The sequence below is a fragment of the Montipora capricornis genome, chromosome 1, assembly GCF_036669925.1.
Source record: "Montipora capricornis isolate CH-2021 chromosome 1, ASM3666992v2, whole genome shotgun sequence".
In the NCBI taxonomy this organism is placed as follows: domain Eukaryota; kingdom Metazoa; phylum Cnidaria; class Anthozoa; order Scleractinia; family Acroporidae; genus Montipora; species Montipora capricornis.
The window spans coordinates 35439977-35463518 of record NC_090883.1 but is presented as its reverse complement, the minus strand read 5'-3'; the positions used below and the strand labels follow the sequence as shown (position 1 = coordinate 35463518).

At 36.5% G+C, this 23542-nt stretch overlaps 1 protein-coding gene and 1 long non-coding RNA gene across 7 annotated transcripts in view; one reads left to right on the top strand and one right to left on the bottom strand.

Annotated features, from left to right (window-relative positions):
- Positions 1–23542, bottom strand: part of LOC138040377 (CLIP-associating protein 1-like) — a 73815-nt gene that overhangs the window by 49593 nt on the left and 680 nt on the right. For 2 of the 6 annotated variants that reach the window (XM_068886118.1, XM_068886113.1), the window contains exons 2-8: positions 23282–23360; positions 18162–18205; positions 16977–17033; positions 11794–11885; positions 11319–11394; positions 9757–9854; positions 9396–9466 (exon numbers count right to left, since the gene is read on the bottom strand). In XM_068886118.1, coding sequence (XP_068742219.1) covers positions 9396–9466; positions 9757–9854; positions 11319–11394; positions 11794–11885; positions 16977–17033; positions 18162–18205; positions 23282–23360 — 517 coding nt within the window. Of the gene's footprint in view, positions 1–5909; positions 6481–9395; positions 9467–9756; positions 9855–11318; positions 11395–11793; positions 11886–16976; positions 17034–18161; positions 18206–18958; positions 19228–23281; positions 23361–23542 lie in introns of those variants that run through there. The other 4 variants (XM_068886130.1, XM_068886124.1, XM_068886133.1 and 1 more) reach the window with 4 other exon arrangements.
- The window catches only part of LOC138040411 (uncharacterized), a 6407-nt gene continuing 4496 nt past the window's right edge, over positions 21632–23542 (top strand). The window contains exon 1 of the long non-coding RNA XR_011130686.1: positions 21632–21743. This is a non-coding gene — a long non-coding RNA (uncharacterized lncRNA). The remainder of the gene's footprint in view (positions 21744–23542) is intronic.

The following is a 23542-nucleotide window of genomic DNA, read 5'->3' as shown; positions in this document are numbered from 1 at the left end:
TTGCTGGTGCAAGGAAGAAAGGTTGAGAATAAAATTTGAGTACAAGTTTTTCTTCTTCTTTTTTTTAACACAGGCATTAGGCTTAAAGGAAAATAAGTGAGCTTTCAAAAGGAAATGAGTACATGGTGATATATACAATAATATAATAGTTAAGTGCGTACTGTCTTGACACAGCCCTTTTTCACATGTATGAAAACTTTACCGGCAGTCCAGTGTCTATTTAAGACAATTTTCCGAAAAAATATACACACTTCATAAGGCTGTACCCCTGAAAAATATTACTATTGCTCAAATGTTTCCCTAACTACTAAACTAAAATTAATTTATACTGACCATTCCGTAATTTATGATGTTGATACACAGCAGTAATAATTAACCTACATCACACATTCATTTTATAAGTTAGATACAAATTAGATATAATACTGTATTTAAGGAGGATTTGAAAGGTGTTTACAATGGCTTGTCTATGGTTGATCATTCTAAACACCCTTAACCAGATCTCCTGTTTATATTGTATTACTCACAAAATGGCTGTTGTGTAAATCAGTACATACAGGCTTGCAAATAATTTTTTGCTATAAGCCCGTCATATGTCAGGCTAGGGACAAGGTTTGACCTGACATGCAGCCACACTGGTCGGACAAAAAAACTTGTTCAGTGGGAGGCCTGTGGCATCTCATTTTCATCGTCTTGTTTTTCTCTTTCTTTTTTTTTTTTTTTCAATTTTTAAAAACGTTTTGAAATGGTTCAAATCTTTTGCATTTTTCCCGTAGCCGTTAACAGCCCTAACATGGTAGCCTGCTATTTGATTGACAGGAAAATCCTTGCATTTCGTGATTTAACATCAGACCTGACAGTAATTCTGCTCTAGCATGATCAGAATCATGTGCAAGGTCCTAGGAAGTAAAATCACTTAACGTCAAGTCAAGATTCATGTGGGAAGACACAGTCGCTTTTGGAAGAATTTTAAGAAAATCTTTCAAGATTTCATTCAAATGTCTGAGTTCCACAGGGAAATAACTGCTCTTCTCCACAAGTCAAAGTATTAACCCATTGACTCCCAGGGGCTCCCCATTGACAAGTAAAATCGTCTGGTGTTAGAAAGAGTAAAATACTAAGCCTGGCCGGTTTAAGCCGGTTTGGGAGTCAAAGGGTTAATAAAGAATCAAAATAGCCGCAGGCGATGGTCACGCGTGACACGGTTCGGGCACATGGAAACTCTTTCAAAAACACAAAATCCCTTGGAACATTCGCCATATTTACACACGATACGCTACTCACTGAACCCAACTCACGTAATAGCACTGATATTTCCTGGTAACCAATCAAACCTAAAACAAGCTACCAGTTTTAGAAGTGCTAACATGAATGCACCAATTAGAGACGCTTTTGATTGTTTTTCACGAAAACCAATGAGAAGACACTTTGTTTCAGGAAGAGCTCTGGGGTCGAGATTGAGTGAATCACAGACAGAAAATCACTGGAGCATGGAAATAATGTGACATATTTTACCACGGGCAGCCCAGACTGAGAGGGTAAAAAATTATAAGGATTTCTATGGGAATCTCGATAACAAACTTAAAACAATATTTACACACAAAAGTCCTCAATAAAAAAGCCACACTTTATTGTCATGGAGACTTTTTCGCTTTTTGTGAGGTTATTTGCCTGATTGAATGCAATTTAAGCGACTTCTCAAATTCCCAGGTTGTCACTCGTGCCGAAATAAAGAAAAGGCTGGAAAGTAATTTCTAGCTTATCTCACATCTCACTGATAAAATCACACTTCTCCAGCATCAGTCACGCTTAAACTTAACGCTTAAACTCCGGCGATGGCTGCAAAGATAAATTTACTTCTCTTTGACCACATTTCAAGGTCCAGTGAGCATCCATTGATGAGAAACAGCAAAAAATATTCAAATATTCAAAATTCTTTGAGGCTCATTTACAACAAATTTGGACACGGCTGGTCAACTGTACACTCGAGCCTCGATACGGTGAGAGCAAATAAGCGAGCGGTTGACAAGCCGTGTCCAAATTCGTTGTAAGCGAGGCTCAAAGGATTTTGAATATTTGAATATTTTTCATTGTTTCTCCGCAATAGATGCTTGCTGGAGCTTGAAACTTGGTCAAAAAGAAGTAAATTTATCTGTGTGGCCATCGCCAGAGTTTGAGCATGACTGAAGCCGGAGAAGAGTGGTTAATTTTATCAGCAAGATGCCAGGTAAGCTAGAAATTACTTTCCAGCGTTTCCTTTATGGTGTGAGTGACAACCTGGGAGTTTGAGATGCCGCTTAAATCACATTCAATCGGGCAAATAACCACACAAAAAACAAAAAAGTTACCAGGACAATAAAGCACAGCTTTTTTATTGAGAACTTTTGCATGTAAATATTTTAAGTTTGTTATTGAGATTCCCATACAAATCCTGATAATTTTTTACCCTCTGAGTCTGGGCCACCTGTGATTTTACGAGGCACAGTATTTATTTTAAGCAAATTGGAACAAAAACGTTGTTTAACCCTTTCACTCCTGTGGGGTTCCCCATTGAAGAGTAAAATCGTCTGGCGTCAGACAGAGTAAAATCTATAAGTGTCACTCTTGGGAGTGAAAGGGTTAATGGGGACATAGTTTTTGAGTGAATCTAGCTGTTGTTAACCCTTTCACTCCTGTGGGGTTCCCCATTGACGAGTAAAATCGTCTGGCGTTAGACAGAGTAAAATCTGTGAGTGAAAGGGTTAAGATGGGAGAATTTCTGCGCACTTTCATAAAGCACTTTTCTGCCACAATGATTATGCGTTGATTTTGTCTACTAAATTCAGATCACTTATGAAATTTTCTTCTTTTACATTAAATAGTGTTTAAGATCTAAAGAGATGCTGTTGTTATTTACCAAAAAATCTCAGAGTTTTTATGGTAGCAATCTTGACTTGACCGGGGAAGGATACATTTTTTGCATTGTAATTTGAGCAAAACAAAAATTGGCATCTGGATGGTTTTTACTGTGACGTCATCAAATTACAAAATGAAAATCACAAGGTCTTCTGAATTTTTCATCTAAACGAGGGATGAAGATGAGCTACTAGTGGAAATAACTCTTTTTTCCAGTTCCACAATGTCTTTCGTTTTGAAAATACAGCATTTTGAATTTCCGAATTGTCACCTTGCGTGACACCATGTCTCTTCCTATGGGGTGACCCGAAAAACACTGACCCCTATGCCAGCCCATGGACTACCCCAAAAATACTACGTATTTCAAGTGAGTACTATTGGTCGTAAGCAGCGTCAAAATTACTGCTAAGCCTAAACATCCATTTTAAACAGCGAAGGTCAACAGTATTTAAGTATAAGCTCTCATTTAACTTTTAATAATTGTTGCATTGTCTTGTCGCCTTCTCATTTATCATTCACTCTTCTTCATCATCAACATATTTAACAATAATCTTCATTTACTTTTTTTCTCAGTGCGTGAGCGGGCGGAATTCAACAAATCCTGCAATCTGATTGGTTTCGGGAGTGGGCGGAATTTTCTCACCCGGCCAGCTCACAGCGGGCGGAATCCTTGCCTAAGTTGCATTAGCTTGTGTGATGACCTTAAATTTCCATTTACTTTTCACCAAATCCGTTTACATACAGAAGTTACTTTTTATTAGACAAGAGGTTTGGAAATTCAAATAAAAATATTTATGTTCGAAACGTTCAGTTTGTTAGTCACTTAATAGTACATTCACTATCAAGCGCAGTGCGAGTCAACAATTAAAAAGCTGATTTCAGAGAGCAAAGGAGAGAGAGAGAGGGAAAAAAGGTATTTACCCCTTAAGGGTCGGTCCGTATAGCAAAAAACTGTGACCTCGGTCAGCATTTTCAAGACCTTGGTCACAGTTTTTCCCTATATGCACCTCCCAGCTGGCAAATAACATATATTTATCTAAGATACAGATAATATTAGACAGAAGGCTCATTTTTAATACCTATCAAATCATTATGATGATATTGTCATTACATTGTAAACATCAAAAAGTTAACCACTTGACTACTGAACCCTCCCCTCCCCCACAATTGGGGAATAATATAGTCTGACATTACCGGTAACTCTCACGCCTAGCAGTAAATGGGTTAAACAACAGTACAAAAGACTATTCTTTGAATATGCACAAAGCAATCAAATACAAAAGAAATTAAGCTGACAATGGATACAAAGAGAACGCAAAATGTCATTGTTATATTTAATTTCTTTGTTGAAAAACTAAGAAATCTCCAAAATTACAAATTGTGTTACTGAAAATATGTAAAATTTAACAAAACAGAATTGGACCTCAACCCACAGTGCTCTTGAATATAATTTACTAATGTCAGTGTCTTGTTACACAACATGCTATGAACAAAGTATGATATCTTACATATTAAATTTCTTCTCACATGTTGTACACAAGGTCACAACCCAGTAGTTTGTAGAAAGGCAACAAATTATTATACCAAGTTGTAACAAAATAATTTTCTTGTCAAGAAACTTATCTTGAAGAAACGTTAGTATTGTCAAGAAAAATGACTTGTGTACATGTATATCATCATTGTTTGCCTCTTGATCTTATTTCATTGATTGACAAACTGACCTTTTCAAGAGGAAGGCTCGAGCAAAGGCAAACTATGACTTACATGTAAATTCTCAGAGGAAAATACAAACTACAGCTTTCTCTGATGTAAGAATAATTTATTCTTCAAGACAATATTTTTTATACTTCATGGCATATAAACCTTTCAATGAAAATACTTTTTATCTAAAAGGTGACAGGGAACAAGAAAGTGTTGATAGAATACTTCCAAACATTTTTGAGAGTGTCAAAGGCTAGCTCATGGTGATCATATATTCTGAGGGTAGTGGGTAAGCCTTAGAGTATTTAATTACAACTTTTCAGACAATGGCTAAAATGTAGTCTCAGTGATCTAAGACAAACAACAATTCAGTTACACAGAAAGATATTAACATGAAGGATTTATGAAATCACTCCAGTCTTCAAAGCATGGATGATTTTAGGCAACAATAATTATTTTGATCAGTAGGTAAATAAAGCTGAATAAACTCAATCCTATTAAAGGGCCTTAAAAAAACATGTACAAATGACTCCCGTCCTGTTTCCCTTGTAGAAATGAACTGTAATAATTGTATGGGTTTGGACACTGATGTTTGAGGTTTTAGGAAAAGAGTGAAGAAGGAAAATCACTCAGAACACAAAATTGTGTCATCAAGAGATCTCATAAACTGAAACCAATTACAGCTATATGTCAAAAACAAAGACACTAGAAATCAAACCCACGTTTTTTGCCAAAAAATGTACATGAATAAAAAGAGGAGTTAGAAAAATCAAATTGCATCACAGTTAAATGAAAAGAATAAAGCCACTCATGTATACCATTCTCTTATGGTAAACAAAATTAAAGCAATAAACGATTTGCATTTTGACCACAAACTCATTTTGAATATATTATCACAAGTCAAAGTAGTGAAACAATATGACTATATGTCAAAATATAAAAAATCCTACAATGAAAAATTACAAAGAGCTTGGTTGAAATGATCATGTGTTGAAAAGAAACAAGGAAAGAATGTAAAAGAAAAATAATACATTCTAGTTTTTTTTTTTAATCTTGGTAAATAAAAGTTAATGGTTTCATGCAAAACCTTTTAATTGCAGACAGAGGGAAAATTAAATTCTGCCACAGAAAAGTTCCAACAATACAAACTGAAGTCTTCTTTCATCAAAGAAACAAACGTTTTAGAGTAAGGAAATGAAGAATTAAGCTAGATGTCTTATCTGTAAAATGACAAACGATTTTGCACAAACAGGAAATCATGAAGCCTCTGTTGCAGACATCACATAACATTCAATCAAAGAAGAAGAATTTACCATTTGTGATCCCTTGAATATCCAAATCAATCTCTGGTCCTCGACTACAGTAGTCTTCAATCTGCTTTAAAATCACTAAATACTCCTTTGAAATCCCATCAGTGCTCAAAAGATCATCAACCATATCCAAGCTTCAAAAACAGAACTGTAGAATCCTAAGTCTTCGGGTCCCTTGCTTTGACAAGAGACACAAAACTCTTAGCCACATGTTGGTAATCACAAGAAAATATTGTTTCTCCTCAACTCTGAACTAGATAGCTGCTTTTCTTCAAGCCACATTCACCAAATTACTTCATGCTCAATCAACAAACACAAGGAAAGCCATGTTGATTTGCAAACTGTCCCTCATGTACTCAGAAGCAACGGTTGCTTTCCCAAACAGCCAATTGTGGTTTCTGTTCTATATTAGAAAACTTGGCCAAAACAGCATTTTTCAGTGGCTGGTTTCCCAAAACTAAGACATAATCAGGAGCAAAAATATACTATGCCCAAATCAATGAAATAGTACTTGTATGCAACTGAACTTGAATTTAAAACTGCCCTCAGCCAATAGAAAGGTCAGTCACTGGTTAATATTTCATCAAAACAGACAGATGAAATTACTTATTAATAAAAATAACAAGAGAAGCTCTGTTCTAGTGTTACATTTGGGATTTGCTTTTTGGTTTTTTTTCCCTAAAAGCAACTTAAAAAGGCTGATTTGATATACAATGAAAATAGGTTATTTTTAAAGTAAAAATTGAGGTGTGCATTATATTCAAATTTTCATAAAATTCCAAGCTAATGACAGATAATTAATGTTTATGCCAAGAAACTTACAGAAGAATAAAAACGTCTGATTCTTCTTTGAAGAAAGTACAAGAAAACTTGTAGTAATGAAGATCTTTTTTTAGCCAAATTTTTTAACAGAGCAATTTCTGAGAAGAAATATTCTAGAATGCATGACTGCAGTTAAAGATGTTGAATATTTAAATTACAATGTTTATACAACACTGGACAAGAATAATACCCACCTAACAAAGAACAAACAAAAAATTGTATGGTAAAAAAACCCTTTTCACACAAAAATGCTAGTTATTTTTGGATATTCCAAACTCAACACTAAGACATGGAAACTCTTACATGCTGAAAAAGATGCAGATTGGCCAAGAAGCAGGGCCGGATTTTAGGAACATTTCCCTGACATCACGGGAATGTAAACGGTTAATAGAAAATTACAAGTATCCCAGTAAAAATTCATCAATTTGCATACCTTTCTTTGTCTTCCCTTCACTTTATGTAATGAATGCAAACTCATTTTAAACTTAATATTTCATGGTAGTTTAAAATGTGTCGGTGATTCTAAAAAACTGTAATAAAAATGATTATCCAATTCTGTCCATATAATATATGCATTAAGTGCACTCAATGGTCTTCCTTAATTTGCATCCACAGTCAATGTGGGTTTACGGTTCACGATTATATGCTATTTTATTCCATGAATACATGTGTATGTCAGTAAACCTTATTAGTCTAGCATTGTACAAAGTATGTATCCCTTAGGTCAGAAATGGGACAATGTAGAATCCTTAATTTTTTGCATAAATAGTTAGTTGTCAGCTACTAATGAGTTCAGCTGAGTTTTCTTCGCATTTTTGCTTAAAAAAGCCCTGAAAGATGTTCAGAACAATGTCATCATCCATTCCAATTTTTTTTTTTCACGTAGGTGCTGTACAGTAATAATCAACATGTACATCTACTAACTTCATCCAGATTATTAGAGGTTTACTATATAATCCTGCAGTGGGAAGCAGTCACTGGTGGTGTTACATGTATATTAAATAATAAGCTGTGAATAATTTTTACATGAGGTACAGTACATATAGTTTACATCATAGAAGGTGCGGCGTACGGGGTTTTATTCACAAGTTGTTTTGTGTTTTTGACACAAACAACGAGTGAATAAAAGGGGTGGCGAATGGTTCATCAAAAATTCTGGGTCTCGCAAAATTTTAGTCGAATTTCACGGGTCTCGCAGTCTCTTTTTTTGAGCGGTTATGTGCGTCTCGCAGTCGCGTTTTTTTATATGAAGATGTCAAACACTTTGAAGTCTCGGTCTCGCAATCTAAAAAGTCAAAATGTCTCGGGCTCGCAAAGAAAAACGCTGGTCTCGCCGTCTCGCAAAGTCTCGCATTTACCATTCGCCACCCCTAATAAAACCCCGTACAAAGCACTTTCTATGTCGTGAACTGCTTATTACACATAAGACGAGAATTTTCATTAAAATAGTTTTCTGAACACAAATTAGAAACAAAAACTCACTAACAATAGAACCAAATGCAAATTTAATTTAATTCAATAACAAAGTACGATTTGCACAAGATGCACGAGTGATTGGCATGGAAACGCCTTTACGCTATCGTTGATTGGTTATACTTCCACATGTGAAATAGCTGTACGCCATTCTGAATGGCTGTATTAAGCCTTTTCCACATGTGAAAATAAAGCGTATAGATTTGTACAAATGAGCTTTACGGAATAAAATTCTCATGTTATACGTAGTAAATGTATTTAGCTCTTGAATTATTTGAAAAGCAGTCAAGAAGCTTGAATAAAATATATTAATGATGAACATTTTGCTGTAATGAATGGGATGTAGGGATGGCACAGTGGTGAGAGCACTCGCCTCCTCCCAATGTGGCCCGGGGTTTGATTCCCAGACTCAGCTTCACATGTAGCTTGAGGTCGTTGGTTCTCTACTCTACTCCAAAAGGTTTTTCTACAGGTACTCTGGTTTTTCCAGGTTCTCCTAAAATGTTTGATTTCAGTTTATTTGAGTTAACTTAATATTTGTGACTGTAATGAGTAGGCGAACAGGCCCATGGTGGATGAACATGCACACGTGCTACCAGAAGCATATGATATTTGAAGCATGTAACTTGCAACTCTTTTTCTTAAAACAAAGCTGGGGATTTGTGGGCACCAATTTTATGCCCAAATACATGGACAAAAAGAAGATTGAAGTTGTAATGCACCAGGTACCTTACATCCAAATAAGGAAAAGTTTTAACTCAAAAAACCCCAGCTCTGAAGCAGAGTTAAAAGTTTCAAGGTCATGAGTTTCTGGTATTTCTAATAAAGCCATTAATATTTGTTTCTTTTACCTATTTATTTTAAATTTCCGAATTTCCATTATCAAGGAGTTGGAGATGAATATGCAAGTTCATAAAAGCTATAAAATACTCTAAATTTGCATATTTAAGTGAAGAAGAGCTAGACAAGGACTTTAGCACAGATTGAATCTGTTTGCATGATCAGCCTTGGTCTTAATTGTTTGATGTACAGCATTTCGTTAACGAGACAGTGCAATTTGTTCATGTTCAGAAAAAGAGAAATTTTGAATTTAAAAGTCGCTGTTGTATCCTAATGAATGTCTTTAGTGTGTACACATGTGTTTAATAATGATAATAAATTGAAAATATTGATAACACAATAACAGCAAAATACCATTGGGTTCGTTCACCACCATGTTTCCTGATCTGGCTACCTCATCAAATTTTGCATAAATAATTGATAACCTGTTGAGAGATAAATTGGAGCTCCTTACTAATAATAATAATTACAACCATGTATAACAATAACAAGATCATATTATGAAAAAGAATGTGTCCAGGTAAGACTGCGAGTTAACCTGGGTGATACAAAAGACAGCAGTGCACTGCTACTTATAAGAACCACAAGATTGTTTTGAAAAGTTCTGTCCCTCTAAGGACAGACAAAAGAAAACCTTCATAGTTATATAAATTTTTAGTTATATCTGTCCAGATTAAAAAAGTTCTTTTACAAAAACAATCACGCAGATACTGACCTTGATGATGGTATTCCCTTCTTACTAAGGTCAACTCTCACTTTTTCACCAACATGTCGATAAATCTCCACAAGAGCACTGATGGCACTATCTCGAACCTAAGGGAATTTTTAACACAGACTTGAAACACCAAATTGTGATGCTTACAGCAGATATTTGCTTACAGTAGTTCAATATGAGGAGACCTTTTCCTCTCCTGTCCAAGCCTAGCTTGAACTCCTAGTAACTGCACTCACATGCAACTGAGTCAAGTTGCAACAAAAAGACCCAGAGCCTGCAAGTAGGCTACACGAATACAGTGCTAAAAATTAAAAAAAAATGCCAGTCCCTATTTCAAAAGCTGGGCAACTAAACCTGTAAATTTGATTGCCCTGATTAATGCTTGGCTGCCCATTGGGAAACCCCATACAATTAAATGCATGCTGTGTTGAGAAGCAATCGCACATGGCATTGGAGCTTGAGGATCCCACAGTTCTAGTGTGTGCCTGTAGTTTTTTTTTGGAAGTCTGGGTCCATTGTCAGATACACGTACATCACAGTACATGTGAATTTCCTAAAAGCCACAGATATTCAAAACAAGGGAAAATGCTCAACTGCGGCAAATTATTTATTGTTAACTTCACAAGTTACTATCAGACATTGACATCAGAGAACCATAGACTGAGTTGGGTGCTGCTTCAGTAAAACATTTTCTATTTTTGACTGGGTTGCCTGTTGTTTTTTCTAACCTTTTCACTTTACCAAAAACTAGCCGCCCGACAAACTTTCTGGTCATCTGGGATGACCAGAAAGGCACTTCTTTTCAATGTGTATATACTGTATATCTAATTAGTATAATTTAATACATAGGTGATTATTGAAAATTCTCTGAGCTGTTTGGTTGCCGTTGAGGTGATTATTAAGCACATTGCCCCACATTGTAAGTGTTTTCTCAAAATGGCCACATGCCAATTTTGTCGAGGTGACAGACAAAGAAATTAAAGTGCCCATAAGCCCAAAAATATTTTTTGTGCCAGAAAAAAATCTTAATATTGCATTGAGCGAGATTTCATACAATTTTTTTCATTTGGTTAAAACCTCGATTTTTCACAACTTTTCAATGTACACAAAAAACGCCCCCACTTGAGACATTACAGAGTGAAAAACTATCAAATTGGGTCTGGGTCAAGCACAATTCCTACATCATACCAGGATTTCTCTTGCGAGCATGGTGATCAACAAATTGCTCAACGAAACTGCCTGATACCTGTGTTGCTTTTGGGTGTAACAACCCTCCAAATCAGAAGGAAGGTATTGGACTTCATCCGGTACCTTTTTAAGGAGCAGAGAACCCGCAGAAAAGAAAGAGAAGAAAAAAGTAGGTTGACTTTGTTCAACTGAAGCGGGCAAATTGGAAGCCCACCGAATGCTCGGCTGTGTGTTCGAAGCACTTCCAAGACGACAACTTCACAGTGAAGTTTTCAGAACTAACTCCTGACAAACTTCAATGAAGACTACGAAAAGATGAAGTTGGAGTTTGCGTCTAGAGAGCGAAGTTCATGACTGAAAAATTAACACCTCACCTGGCTGTTTGGGTCTGCTAAGAGTTTACAAATGTGTGGCACAAATTTCGAGATGGTCAGTGATGATGGACCAAATCTGAAAATGCAAAAAGAAACTTAAGTCAGTTAAACTTTTTCAGGGAAATTACTTAAGGCACTTTCCATTTGACAGAACTCACTGGCCACACCAGGCATTTGGAAGGACTAACTTTACACTGCCTTCAAATTAACACTCTTCGAGGATGATATACAATCCTCCGGAAGAATGCGAGGGATTTATCATGCAAGTGTTCCTTCAAATTATTGCATTTTCTTTGCAAACTGATGGGTCTGGCCGGCCAGTTCTCCCCTTAGAAAAAGCTGAATTAGACAAAAAAGATAAGAGATTTCCAGTGGTGCTGAGAAAAGGCTGTAAAAAGGCAACATTCTTGATTTTAAGGATAATTTATGAGCATGAAACGTTATTAAAATAACTAAAGAGAGCGAACCCACTCACTCATTAAGTGAAGTAACCAGACACTGAAGTACTTCTTCTCGAACTCTCCAAGCCTTGTGAGTGAAAGCTGGAATCAACTGTTCTAGAACATGCTGTGTAAAAAAAAACATTAATTTTTTTTAAAGTTGGCTTAAACTGAAGTACTTCTTCTCGAACTCTCCAAGCCTTGTGAGTAAAAGCTGGAATCAACAGTTACTGTTCTAGAACATGCTGTGTAAAAAAACAATTTTTTTTTAAAGTTGGCTAAAACTTGACCATAAGCATTCACATTGCCCCACTTCAACCCTGGAACATTTTGCTTTCTTTTCTCTCGCTCGGTAGCCTCGCAGCTCCTACAAGGTCTCACCTGATTGAAGACCACCCTTGAGGTTTAACAAAAGAACAAATAACAGAAACAATGGCCCTTTTGTTTTAGGCCTAGGGTAACAGAAACAATGGCCCTTTTGTTTTAGGCCTAGGGTCCATTGTTTCTGTTATTTGTTCTTTTGTTAAACCTCAAGGGTGGTCTCCAATCAGGTGAGACCTTGTAAGAGCTGCGAGGTGACCCCTCTCGCTCAGGGCTGGGAATCAAATGATCTTAATCTTCAGGGGGATGGAAATTTAGATGCCAAAAAAGGATGGGAAATCTACATGTAAAGCCATAACCTAGAGATGTGGAAAAATGATAAACAAGTATTTCAACAGTTTTACACACGAAATGTCTGATTTTTTTTTTTAATTCTGACACTTTTTGATGTTTATTTTATATCAATCTACTTATTTATTCATTTCCTACAACAGGTTTTGGTTATTAAAATCGAGGACTTGGTGCCACTTACAACTTTTTAACGATGCCTAGCATCAGAAAAACCATTACAGAAATACACCATAACCTCAAGCACAGTTTCCACTTCCTTCCAACAGATTCCATATCATTTGCCAACAAAGTGGCCATTTACACTTTTAAGAGTAGAGTAAATACTAAACTGTTTCTAGCCACATTGTCTTCATTAGCCATTGTCTGCATAAATGCTTGATTCTTAAGGCATTCTGAGTAAAGTTTTACTCTGTGACTGGCGATCATCACAACAAACGTTTGAGCAGAATTACCAAGTCAAAGTCTGCGAGCTAACCAACAAAAGCTTTCTTTTCTTTTGATACGCTTTTCTGATCACCTACCTAACACCTTAACAACCACACATTACCAACGGGATAGACAATGAGTTTTTAAAATGAACTCCCCTTTGTACTCTGCAATGAAAATGCTCAAGCACAAGAAATTTGCATTCCTTATTAATGAAAAGGTACCTGTCCGGAATAGTGCTACACAAGATCTTGTGCCTGTCAAGAAGAGTGTTGTCACTATTCCTGACGGCCTCCCACCCACAGCAGCTGAAAAATCAGTCCTGGGTTAAGGCTTAACTTTCGTCCCTGTTAATAGCAAGGTCAACTGATGAATATCATGTGAAGGCTGATTGCAAGAAATTCTACCACCGTCTGCGACTCAAGGCCCATTTTCACGATCAAGCCAACAACAAAACATCCTCTGAACTTAGAGATAAGCCCGACGCTCTCGCAAAGTTTGATGCGGAGATATCTTTATGGACTGTTCCAGAAGGCCAATTCTCGGTTGTCAATCATTACATTGATCACTGTCATTTTTTGTCAACTCCCTTAATTTAAACCAGATTGTTATTGGCCAGTATACTTATCTGTCACACTCTGAAAGGGAGGCATTACACACTCTACAACAACACACGGACGAGGTAATCAAACCAGCTGACGAAGGAGGAGCTGTTGTTGTTTGGTCATCCCTTCTTTACCTTCAGGAGGCTCATGGACAGCTATCCAATCTCAGATTTCACGAAAGGCTCAGTGAAGACCCTCTCCAGGAGTACCAAAAAAGGGTTCAAACCACTATCAACGATATGATTTCTACTTGCGCACTACCACCTTCAGCCAAACATGTCATCGTTGACACACCTTGTACATCACTTTTTTATCATCTACCGAAGGTACGCAAACCAAACAACCCTGGTCGACCCATAGTTTCTGCTTGTAATTGCCCTACTGAAAAGATTTCAGCTTACCTTGATGGAGTCCTGACCTCTTACATGTATGTTTAGGACACCAGCCACGAGCTTTATATATTTGACTCTTTCAGATTTGATACTACTGATGCTGGATATTGCTTTCTGTTCACCATGGACGTCAAGTTTCTTTACATGAAGTGGATTACAAGCATTAACTCACTACTTGGATAAACGTGAAATCAAAGAACCCTCCACATCTGCGATCACAAGACTCGCTGAACAGTTACTGTACTTACTGTACCATGAATTCCTTCTCCTTGAACAAGGAATACTATCGTCAAATCGGGAGTGTTGCAATGGGGAGCAAAATGGGGCCAAACAATGCCAGCTTATTCCTTGGTTATGTCGAACAAAACATCCAAGAACAGTACTCAGGATTCACCCCTCAGCTACACAAGAGATACATTGATGACATCGTTGAAGCAGCGTCGTGTAGAAGAGAGGAACTCGACGCTTTTATTGAGTTCGTTTCAAACTTCCGCCCGGCACTTCAATTTACATCCACCATCAGGGAAACTGAATTGCCCTTTTTGGACATCAACCCACACATTTCTAATCATAGGATTGAAACCTCCATCCACTACAAGAACACATATTCACAACTACCTTCATTTCTCTTCTTTTCATCCTGAACACTGCACACGTGCTATACCTCACAGACAGTTTCTCCACCTTCGTCGTCTCTGCTCTAAAGATGATGACTTCACGAGAAGATCGAATGAGATGCTAACGTTCTTCTCCCTTCTTGGTTATCCTCGTGCTTCTCTTGAAAAGGATCTACAGAGGGTCAGAACCATCAAATGTCCTGATGCTCTTTGCCCAACTGAGCTGAGGGTCAGCACCACTGACAAAGTACCTCTTGATCTCACATACTGTACCGTCCACCCTTTCAACAAGCAAATCAAACACTTTCTATTTCAGAACTTCTGCATTCTATCAACCAACCAGCTCACCCGTCATATCTACTCGCAACTGCCTGTCGTAGCATAAAAACGCGATCTCAACCTAAGAAACTTACTTGTACACTCAACTGACCATGCACGTACTGATCAGAGTAGCATAAGTGCCTATCAACATCCATGTCGCCAAGCCTGTGCGTATGTCAGTCATGAGACTGCGATATGAGGTCCTCGATGCTCCTTTTCCATCCATGGCCATTTTACGTGCCAGATCAGTAATCTTGTATAGTGCATATCCTGTACCCAATGTCCTTCCATTCTTTCACAACTTCATCAAGCTCAGTAGAAGATGAATGCACGGGATGTCCAGGGGTCTCCAATGTGATCAGCCAGCCCCAAGACAGTAAAACGCTCTCATGGCTAGCAATCCCCACAACCCAGCCATGAGCCACGGAGACACCTGGGCACCTGTCACACTATGATAACAGTGGGGAAAAGAGGGGGGGGGAGTAGAGGGAGGGAAGCAGAAAAAATACCAATCCTGAGAACCGCTAAAAAACGAAGGCCGTACAACACTCTCCCAATGTAGACCGCATGACCTACGTGAGCCTGTGCACATACGAATAAAAAACGCTCCATTGTGGACCTAAAAGTGCGGAAGACCAGCATCTTCTTGTTGCAATTAACCACAATTATATCGGTGAAACCAGACAGAATCTCAGGAGTCATTTTAGCGAACATTTACAAAGTATACGGAACAACACTCCTGGTTTCCCTGTGGCCCAACATTTCAACTCAGCCTGCCACAGTATCTCAGATATCCGGATACAGGGTTTGCAGTTATGCTACGGTACTAATCTCCAATGGAAAAAACCTGAAATGAAGTTGATTTTCCAGCTGGGAACTGTACAGCCTGATGGACGTAACATCAATTTCAACTTTATCTCAAAGTGACTTGATGCTTGCGCGCGCCACTACTCATCTGTGTGCTTCCTTCTGATTGCGTATTTCAACGGTTTTCTTCGCCCTGAAGAAGGGTTCCACACTCAAAACGTCTATGATTTTTTTTTAAACTACTGACACTTATTAATATTTTATTTTATATCACTCTACTTGTTTATTCATTTTAAAGTGTCACACATCTCCTACAAAAAGTTTTGCTTGTGGAAAAAATATTTCAGTCTGAATGAGCTCTAGGCAAAAATCAAGTTAAAAAGATTTCAAGCTCTAGAAAAAGCTAAACAAAAGTCTGCTAACTTAGGTTTAACGGCATCAGCGAGTCAAAAAAGATAGGGCAGCAAAAGGCTCTGTGGATGATCACAGGTCTACAGTAGAATGGGTCCATGACAAAAATGGCCTGTTAGGTGGGGAGGGGTATTTTCTTTCATCTAATACAGACAAATCTACAGTGTCAGTGTCCAGGGTTTTCCTTCAGGTAAGTAAAATGCATTTAAAACTTGCTATTTCATTCACATAAATAAAGTTCCTTTTTTTCCTTGGATTTTACAACTGCATGTACATGTACTGTATGTCTAGTAGCAATAGCAGAAGTGTAAGCCTTAATGTTAAGATGACAGTTCTTCCTTTGCACAAGAATTTGATCCTAGTTAATGATCTGCTGTACATACATTGTAACTTCAAAATTACAAGTCGCATGGATCAAGAAAAACACGAAGCCCTGCACTCAGAATTCAACACAACAGACACTGAAACTCACATTAATTTTTGCGACTCTTAATAAGCTGCCTTAACACACTGAACATGTACTTCTAAACTGGTTAAAAGGCCGCTGTCATTTTCTCATTAATCTGCAGTACACCGTTACTCTCTGAGGTCTAACGAATCAGTTTTGAAGGTAAGAAAATTTTAACAAAAACATTAGCAAAAAGATTGGTATTATTGATCCTGTTGTTTTAAACAGAATAATGCAGGTTTCTTCCACTGGATGGAACTCCACAATAATTATTATTGTGAAAGGTTTGGAACAAACTCTTTTCTCTTCTCTTCGTCTTGTCAAAATCAAACGTATCTCCACTGGGTGCAAATACACCTTCAAAATTTCAAGGGTAGCATGCATTTCCACATTAAATACTGTAACAGCAATTGAAGCCCACTAATGCATTCTAAAAGAAGTATGAATGGATCAACACAATTCTTTTGTTAAAGTTGCACACTACATGTTCATGTACATTCATCATGACCGTCACATTACCTGAGGACTTGAGACTACCATAAATTTCTGCAGCAGCTCTTGAGAGGAATCGCGTACCTGAGACACGCAAAAATTAAAAGGAAATAATATGACTACCAAGACTTCCTTGTGTGATTTGCATTGTAATAATTGAACAATCCATACAGAATATATGCAATGCACCTTGCTCAATATTGAAATCACTAAGCTTCTGAGCGATCTCCCGATAAAATCATATGATTGGCACACTAATTTCTAGGCTTTTCTTTCATCAAGACATGAAATATTGTGTAAAGATGAGTTGTGTTGTAAATGGTTCAGAAAAGGGCTCTCGTTCCAGTCTACTTCTATTGGACTGGATTTTACATTGGGCCCTTGCCACAGAAATAAATCCTGTTTTTTTTTTCTACTAAGAGTTCAGACACAGACAAACAGAAAGGAAAACTCCATTTACGCAGTTTCAAAACTTTTGAGACAGCATACAGCTGTACATAAATTAGCATTTATTTAAATGTACATGGTGGCATTTACAAGTCCAACTGGAAGGAGGAAACCATTATGTGTATATGCACTGTAAATGATAAAGCATATAGGCGCTGAACTCAGACCTGACAAGGACAAACAAGTTAGAGTGCAATTAAGTACTAGGCCATGACAATGTACATGTACACTACTTGTAATTACTGTCAGACAAGCCTAACTACAAATATTGCCATAATTTGTTGTATAAATTATCATACAATGTAATTCAAAAATTATTACACTCTTTATCACATGTACAGTGTACCCTTAAGTTATTAGTATACATGGCAAATAAATTTAACTTGTCTGCTTTTTTTCATCATTTCCTGAGTTTGTTCATCTCCAACTTAGAAATTTGGTGTGTACTACATGACAATTTGTCAAATCTAAAGCAATACTCCATATCAGATAAAATACAGTGGCTAGTTATATTTTGAATTTTATTGTATTGCTTGTATAAAACAGTGTGTAGATCTCACAATTGATAGGATACAGCTACATGTACATGTGCATGTACGTGTAAGCTTCCTTGTCTTCAACAACCTAGTGAGACCCACACATCAGCTGTTTAGTGATCATTCAAGGTCTCAAGCAAGGGGGAAAACGAACATTTGAGGAGACAACGCATCGAAAAGGAAAAATATACATGTCTATGTAACAGAAATATGACACAAATGTACAAACCTGTTGTTTACTGTCACCTAATCGATCAATAATGGATGGCACAACTGAAACACAAAAAAGCAGGCATTCTGTAAGCAGATCAGTTCAAGTCAAAATAGTTTACTGATGTCATTCTGTCTTACATTAATTTCAATTTTGAATACCGTACATCATGACGTGACCACTTTATATTAATTCAGCAAAGAATGTCTGAATTTCTCAATACAATATTGCAACTCTCAAAAGCAGGAGAGCTGAACATTTGAGTCCAAAACAACAAATGTTTAATCCTTTGAAGGTCAGTTTCCCATACAACAGAGATCTTGAAACCTCAATCAGGAAAAGAATATTCTCTCAAACAATCATAATGAACATGTGGCTAAAGTTCTGAATAAATATTGTAAACATCCCTTCAAGATCAATCTCATTTCTACAAAATAATTATTTTTCCGACTTCACAAATATCAAGTTTGGTCTTTTCAACCTACATTTCACTTCTGGTCAAACAAAGTATTTTTAATTTCCAGACACACTTGCCTCTCCCACAGTAATGTAATATAGAGTCAAATACAAATGTATTTCTTGTTAAGCTATCGTACCCACATGTGAATGCTGCCTTAAATATGGAAAAGGTAATTTTGAAATACAAGTGATGAAATTGTGACTGCACATTTTTTCAAAAGCAAGACACTTACAAGAATTGCACCTGATATACTGCATGTATTGAAAAAGATTATGGAAATTATGGCACAGCAAACAAAAGGTTCTTAAAATTAATATAACTTCTTTCAACTGAATCAAAAATTTATCTACAGTACCTGTTAGGCTAGACCAAAAGATATTTAGAACTTTAGGATCCTGAATAAAAATTTCTTCAAGCAGATGTCCACACAAATGACACGTCATGGCTGCATCCGAATTCTTTTACTAACACTGCAACACTATCCTTCTCGGCCTTTTTTGTTGCAAATAAAACTTCAAATCTTAAAGCAAATGGATTTCTCAATGGTTGTTGCAACAATGATTCCTGCACCTCAGGTGTTGTCAAGGCATTTGATTTTGAGTGGTCTTTTACAATGAAAGTGTTCAACAGGTCATCTAAACATACTTATTTAATGAACTATTAACCAAGGGGACATTTATTTCATGGCACTTTGCCTTCAATAACAATCACTATGTAAGCCACAGCATGCAATCAAAAGACTACTTTTTTAGTGTCACTGGGAAGTACATAGCTGAGTCTTTTTAATTCCTGTTAATCAAATCTCAATGGTCTCCTACTGGCATGATTAATAAGACTTCTGAACACAAGCTAATTGAATTTTGAATGAAGGCAATATATTGTGTCAATGATATTTTAACCATGAAAAAATTAAAGTAGGTCAAGTACTGCCACTGCTACGACAATTGGTCATAACCTTTTTTCTAATCTTCTAAAACTAATAAGTCAAATATTTCACCTGAGTAGTGAGTGACAATTTAAAGAGAAACTAAAATAACTGAACTTTACAAATCAAAATCTACACAAACGAAAAAACTACAGGCCAAAGAGAAAAAAACAATGTCGAACACAACCTTTAAAATCTACAGGGCAATATTATCTAGTATGTACAAGGTACAAGGTATACAATGTACATAAAGAAGCGTGTTTTAGGAGTATTTCAATCTGTTCACAAACACAAAAAATGTTCAGAAAACCTGAACCAAATAGCATTCTGTTTATTCCTTTGCTGATTGCAGCTCAAGTACTGAAAATAGGAGGTTTTAAGGAAAATTATCCATGGGATGCAGATTTATACATCAAACGTTTTGGTCCAGCCTAGCCCGTGCACAGGTTCTTAGGACACCTGTGCCAAAACTATAATATTTGTTCATTCTTAACTATTCCTTAACCAGAACAGAAGTAAATAAATTAGTTCCAAAAACATGCAACAATAGTGTTCAAACTTTATTCTGACCCTTAGGACCTGTGCTTTGTCACAAATTTAAAGCCCTCTTATCACAAAAGAAACCCAGTGTCAAGGATTATTTCAAGTACAACTAGCCCCAAATACTTTTCATTGCTATGATGAATATTTCCACTGAAAATGTTACAACAGATTCAACCATATGCACATCAATATTAATGCCTTGCATCTGCTGCAAAAAGTACGCAAGTCATCAAAAGTAAGGGACATTCAACTCATGACTGAGCTACATGTATGAATGCCTGATTTTGCAGTCACATTTTTCATAATGTTTGCCTACAAAACAGCTTCAAAGTATCACTCAAAGGTCTCACACCATTTTAAGTTACAGTTGTAGTTTCACTTTTTTTGTAAAATGTATGAAACACACAATGGAAAATTCAGATGAAAAAATAGTAAAATTTAAATTGAGTGTTGATGCACATTACAGATGTACGTGACAACCCTCATTTTTCAGCCACAATTCAATATGTGCCTTATCCACGGAAACAACGAGTATCTCCCACAGTGAGGGTAAGGTGCGTACAAGGGGTGCTCATCAATCACATCACACCATAAAAAGCAGAAAGGTCTGACTTACTCTTTGCCACCCACACACCAATAAAGCCACAACCAACAAAGCAAAACAGGGGTACTTATATAATTTATTGAAAAAATAACAATTTACTGCTAACATTATTTTAAGGAAATGACACACCCAAGATCTCTCCTGCATGGTTTCTCTACAACCAATGTCCTCACCAAATTTCTGAATGCACTTTTGTTTTCAAGTGGGTCTTTAATATTATTTGAAGCAGAATGACGCATTTAACACCATGTAAAGTACACGTACTCCTCACACAAGCAAATAAACCCAGGAGTCCAGAAGACTCTAATAAGCTGTCAAACTGTCTAGACAGGTCCTGCTTTCAAATCCCTGCTTATTTCATCACAAACTAATACTTATTATCCAACAAAGGATAGTTCGTAAGCAAAAATAAGAGGTTGGTTGGGGATTTTCTTTTGTAAAATCACTCATGAATGTGAAACTAAGTAACTGCAGGGTTTTGGCAATACACCAAATCCAAGCCAATTGACAATCCTTCAAAAAGGTGTTAAAAGTCTTCAAAACTTGAGGAACTAATCTTTGCTAAAGATAAGAACTGTTAACACCATTAAGGAAATGTACTTATCAGTTATCCTAGGGACAAAAAACAAAGAAATACCTTTGAGTCCACCGAACAATTCTGTACTTAGAGTTTCCAAGACATTACCCAACACGAAATAAAATTAGACTTGGAAAATCAGAAAATGAAGACTTTGGCAAGTCAAAAATGCTGAGTGACTTTCCATCACCTATCCCTGAACAAGGCAGAATGAATAGAATCCAGGACAAACAAAACCACACATATGGAAATTTATCTACACAAGTCTTAAAAGAAAAAGAATCTAAACCTTTGGATAATCTTGAGTGGCATTGTTCCACAATGTCGTGATTAAAGTTACAATGTATCAGTAGGAGTTGATATGATACATGAAACATTAAAGCAATGTCACACACAGGCTAAGCAAGAGGTATGAATCTCTTAAACAATGACAACCTAGATGCATATCTGCAAGGATGTTCTACTTATCTAGGCCAAACATTGATTGAAAGGTGAGTGCTCAACAACTGGCAATTGGAGTCCTTATCTGCAAAATCTCACCACAACAGGTTGGCCTGTAGTTTGATTAAAGTTTCATCAAGTTTAAAGTTTGTAACTTCTTTCAAGTAAACACACAATGTTCTTAGAGTTATAAATTATATTGCAGGATTATATAAAGCATTCATTGCAAATCACGCATTGCAATGAATCATAACTAGCGTAAATAAAACCAGTGTTCAATATCATTACATCTTGCATAGGGGAAAAAGGTATAAAAAATCACATTTCCATACAATGCTAATGAAGCATAACAGTGATTTCAAAACAAACAACAATAAATCCTACCAAAATTAGAAAACGGTGTATTATTCAGCACAGCTAGGAAAGAGTTATGAGACAAAAAAACAGCAGCTTACCACTAAAAGAAAAAATGGTAGCTTGTAAACAAGGCTTATCAAATCAAATGTTGTTTCAATCTGTCTGTAAAATTGGTTACACTCCCAAGGAAGAAATATTCATGCAACGCTTTACAACTATGTAATCTTTTCTTTTGCTTGTACAAACAATGCATCCATGAATACAAAAATGTCTAAGATGCAAACCTTATTGTGCTATGTTATTAACCACAAATTGGTGTAACAACTGAAATGAAGCGATTTGAGACCTGTTAATAGTCGTGGAAAATGTCATTATCAATAGCTGTCAAAAGTTTCTTGATGTAACAACCAGCTTAATTTTCACTCAAGGCATTCAATATTTTGCTTTAACATGCAGCCAAACTGTTTTTTTTTTTAGATTTTCTCACTAGTGACTGATAATGCACAGTCGCAATAGAATTTACCTAATTAATTTCTATGGTGAAAAGCTAGTACTTGCTTTCAGATGTTATTTGCAAGTTGAATACCACTAAACCATTGTTGTTGTTGCATCTTAGAACATCCACACAGCATGAACCAAAAATAATACATGTAAACACTCCATAAGAAAAATAAAAACATAACTTTTTTTAATAGTCACAGACTTCTCTTGTCGAACGTTACAAATTGACTGACAGAAATCATTCCCTTCAAATAAATAGTTGCATCAAAGAGATCAACCTTAACAATACGAAACCAGCTTAGACACTTGTGGAAGGAAATTAAATGCAAGAAATCTATTTATTTTTAATGATCTAATGTTAGTCTTAAAAACCAATATAAAGTTCACAATGCTTTTATGGAGATTTCTAAATAGTCAAATCAAAACAGCTTTAAACCGTAAGTTGTGTAGGAAGATAAAGGCGTTTAATAATCTACATCTGAGTGCTACAAAGGAAATCAATAATCACAAAGATAGCTTGAAATTCAAATTAAAAGCGAACGCGACTCTTCAAGGTTAAAGAAATATTAAGAAGGACCGTTTTCAAAATAATTACTTTTCGCTTTGAGATTGCTAGATTTTTGGTTGTTCAGATCGTATTTGCAGAGACCAAACGCGACGTTATATGCGACTTGGCACCAACAATTACTTTACAGTATGCATCTGTTAAATTTCACTTGTCGTCACTTACCTGGCAAAAGATGGCTGCGAAAATTAGTTCCAAGCTTGTCTACAATTTTGTGAAGAAGGTCCAACCCAGTTAGGCTCAACTGGAAAGCAAAATAAGATCATGATAGCATACATGTATATTTAGTTTTAATTTTAGAGATCGAGAAATCTACCTAATTCTAGCTGTAGTGCAACGAACAATAGCATGCCAGGACGCCAATATCTTGCGGATCTAATTTGATGGATATACTAAATTGCTATAATTATCTATAGCGCCTTTGGT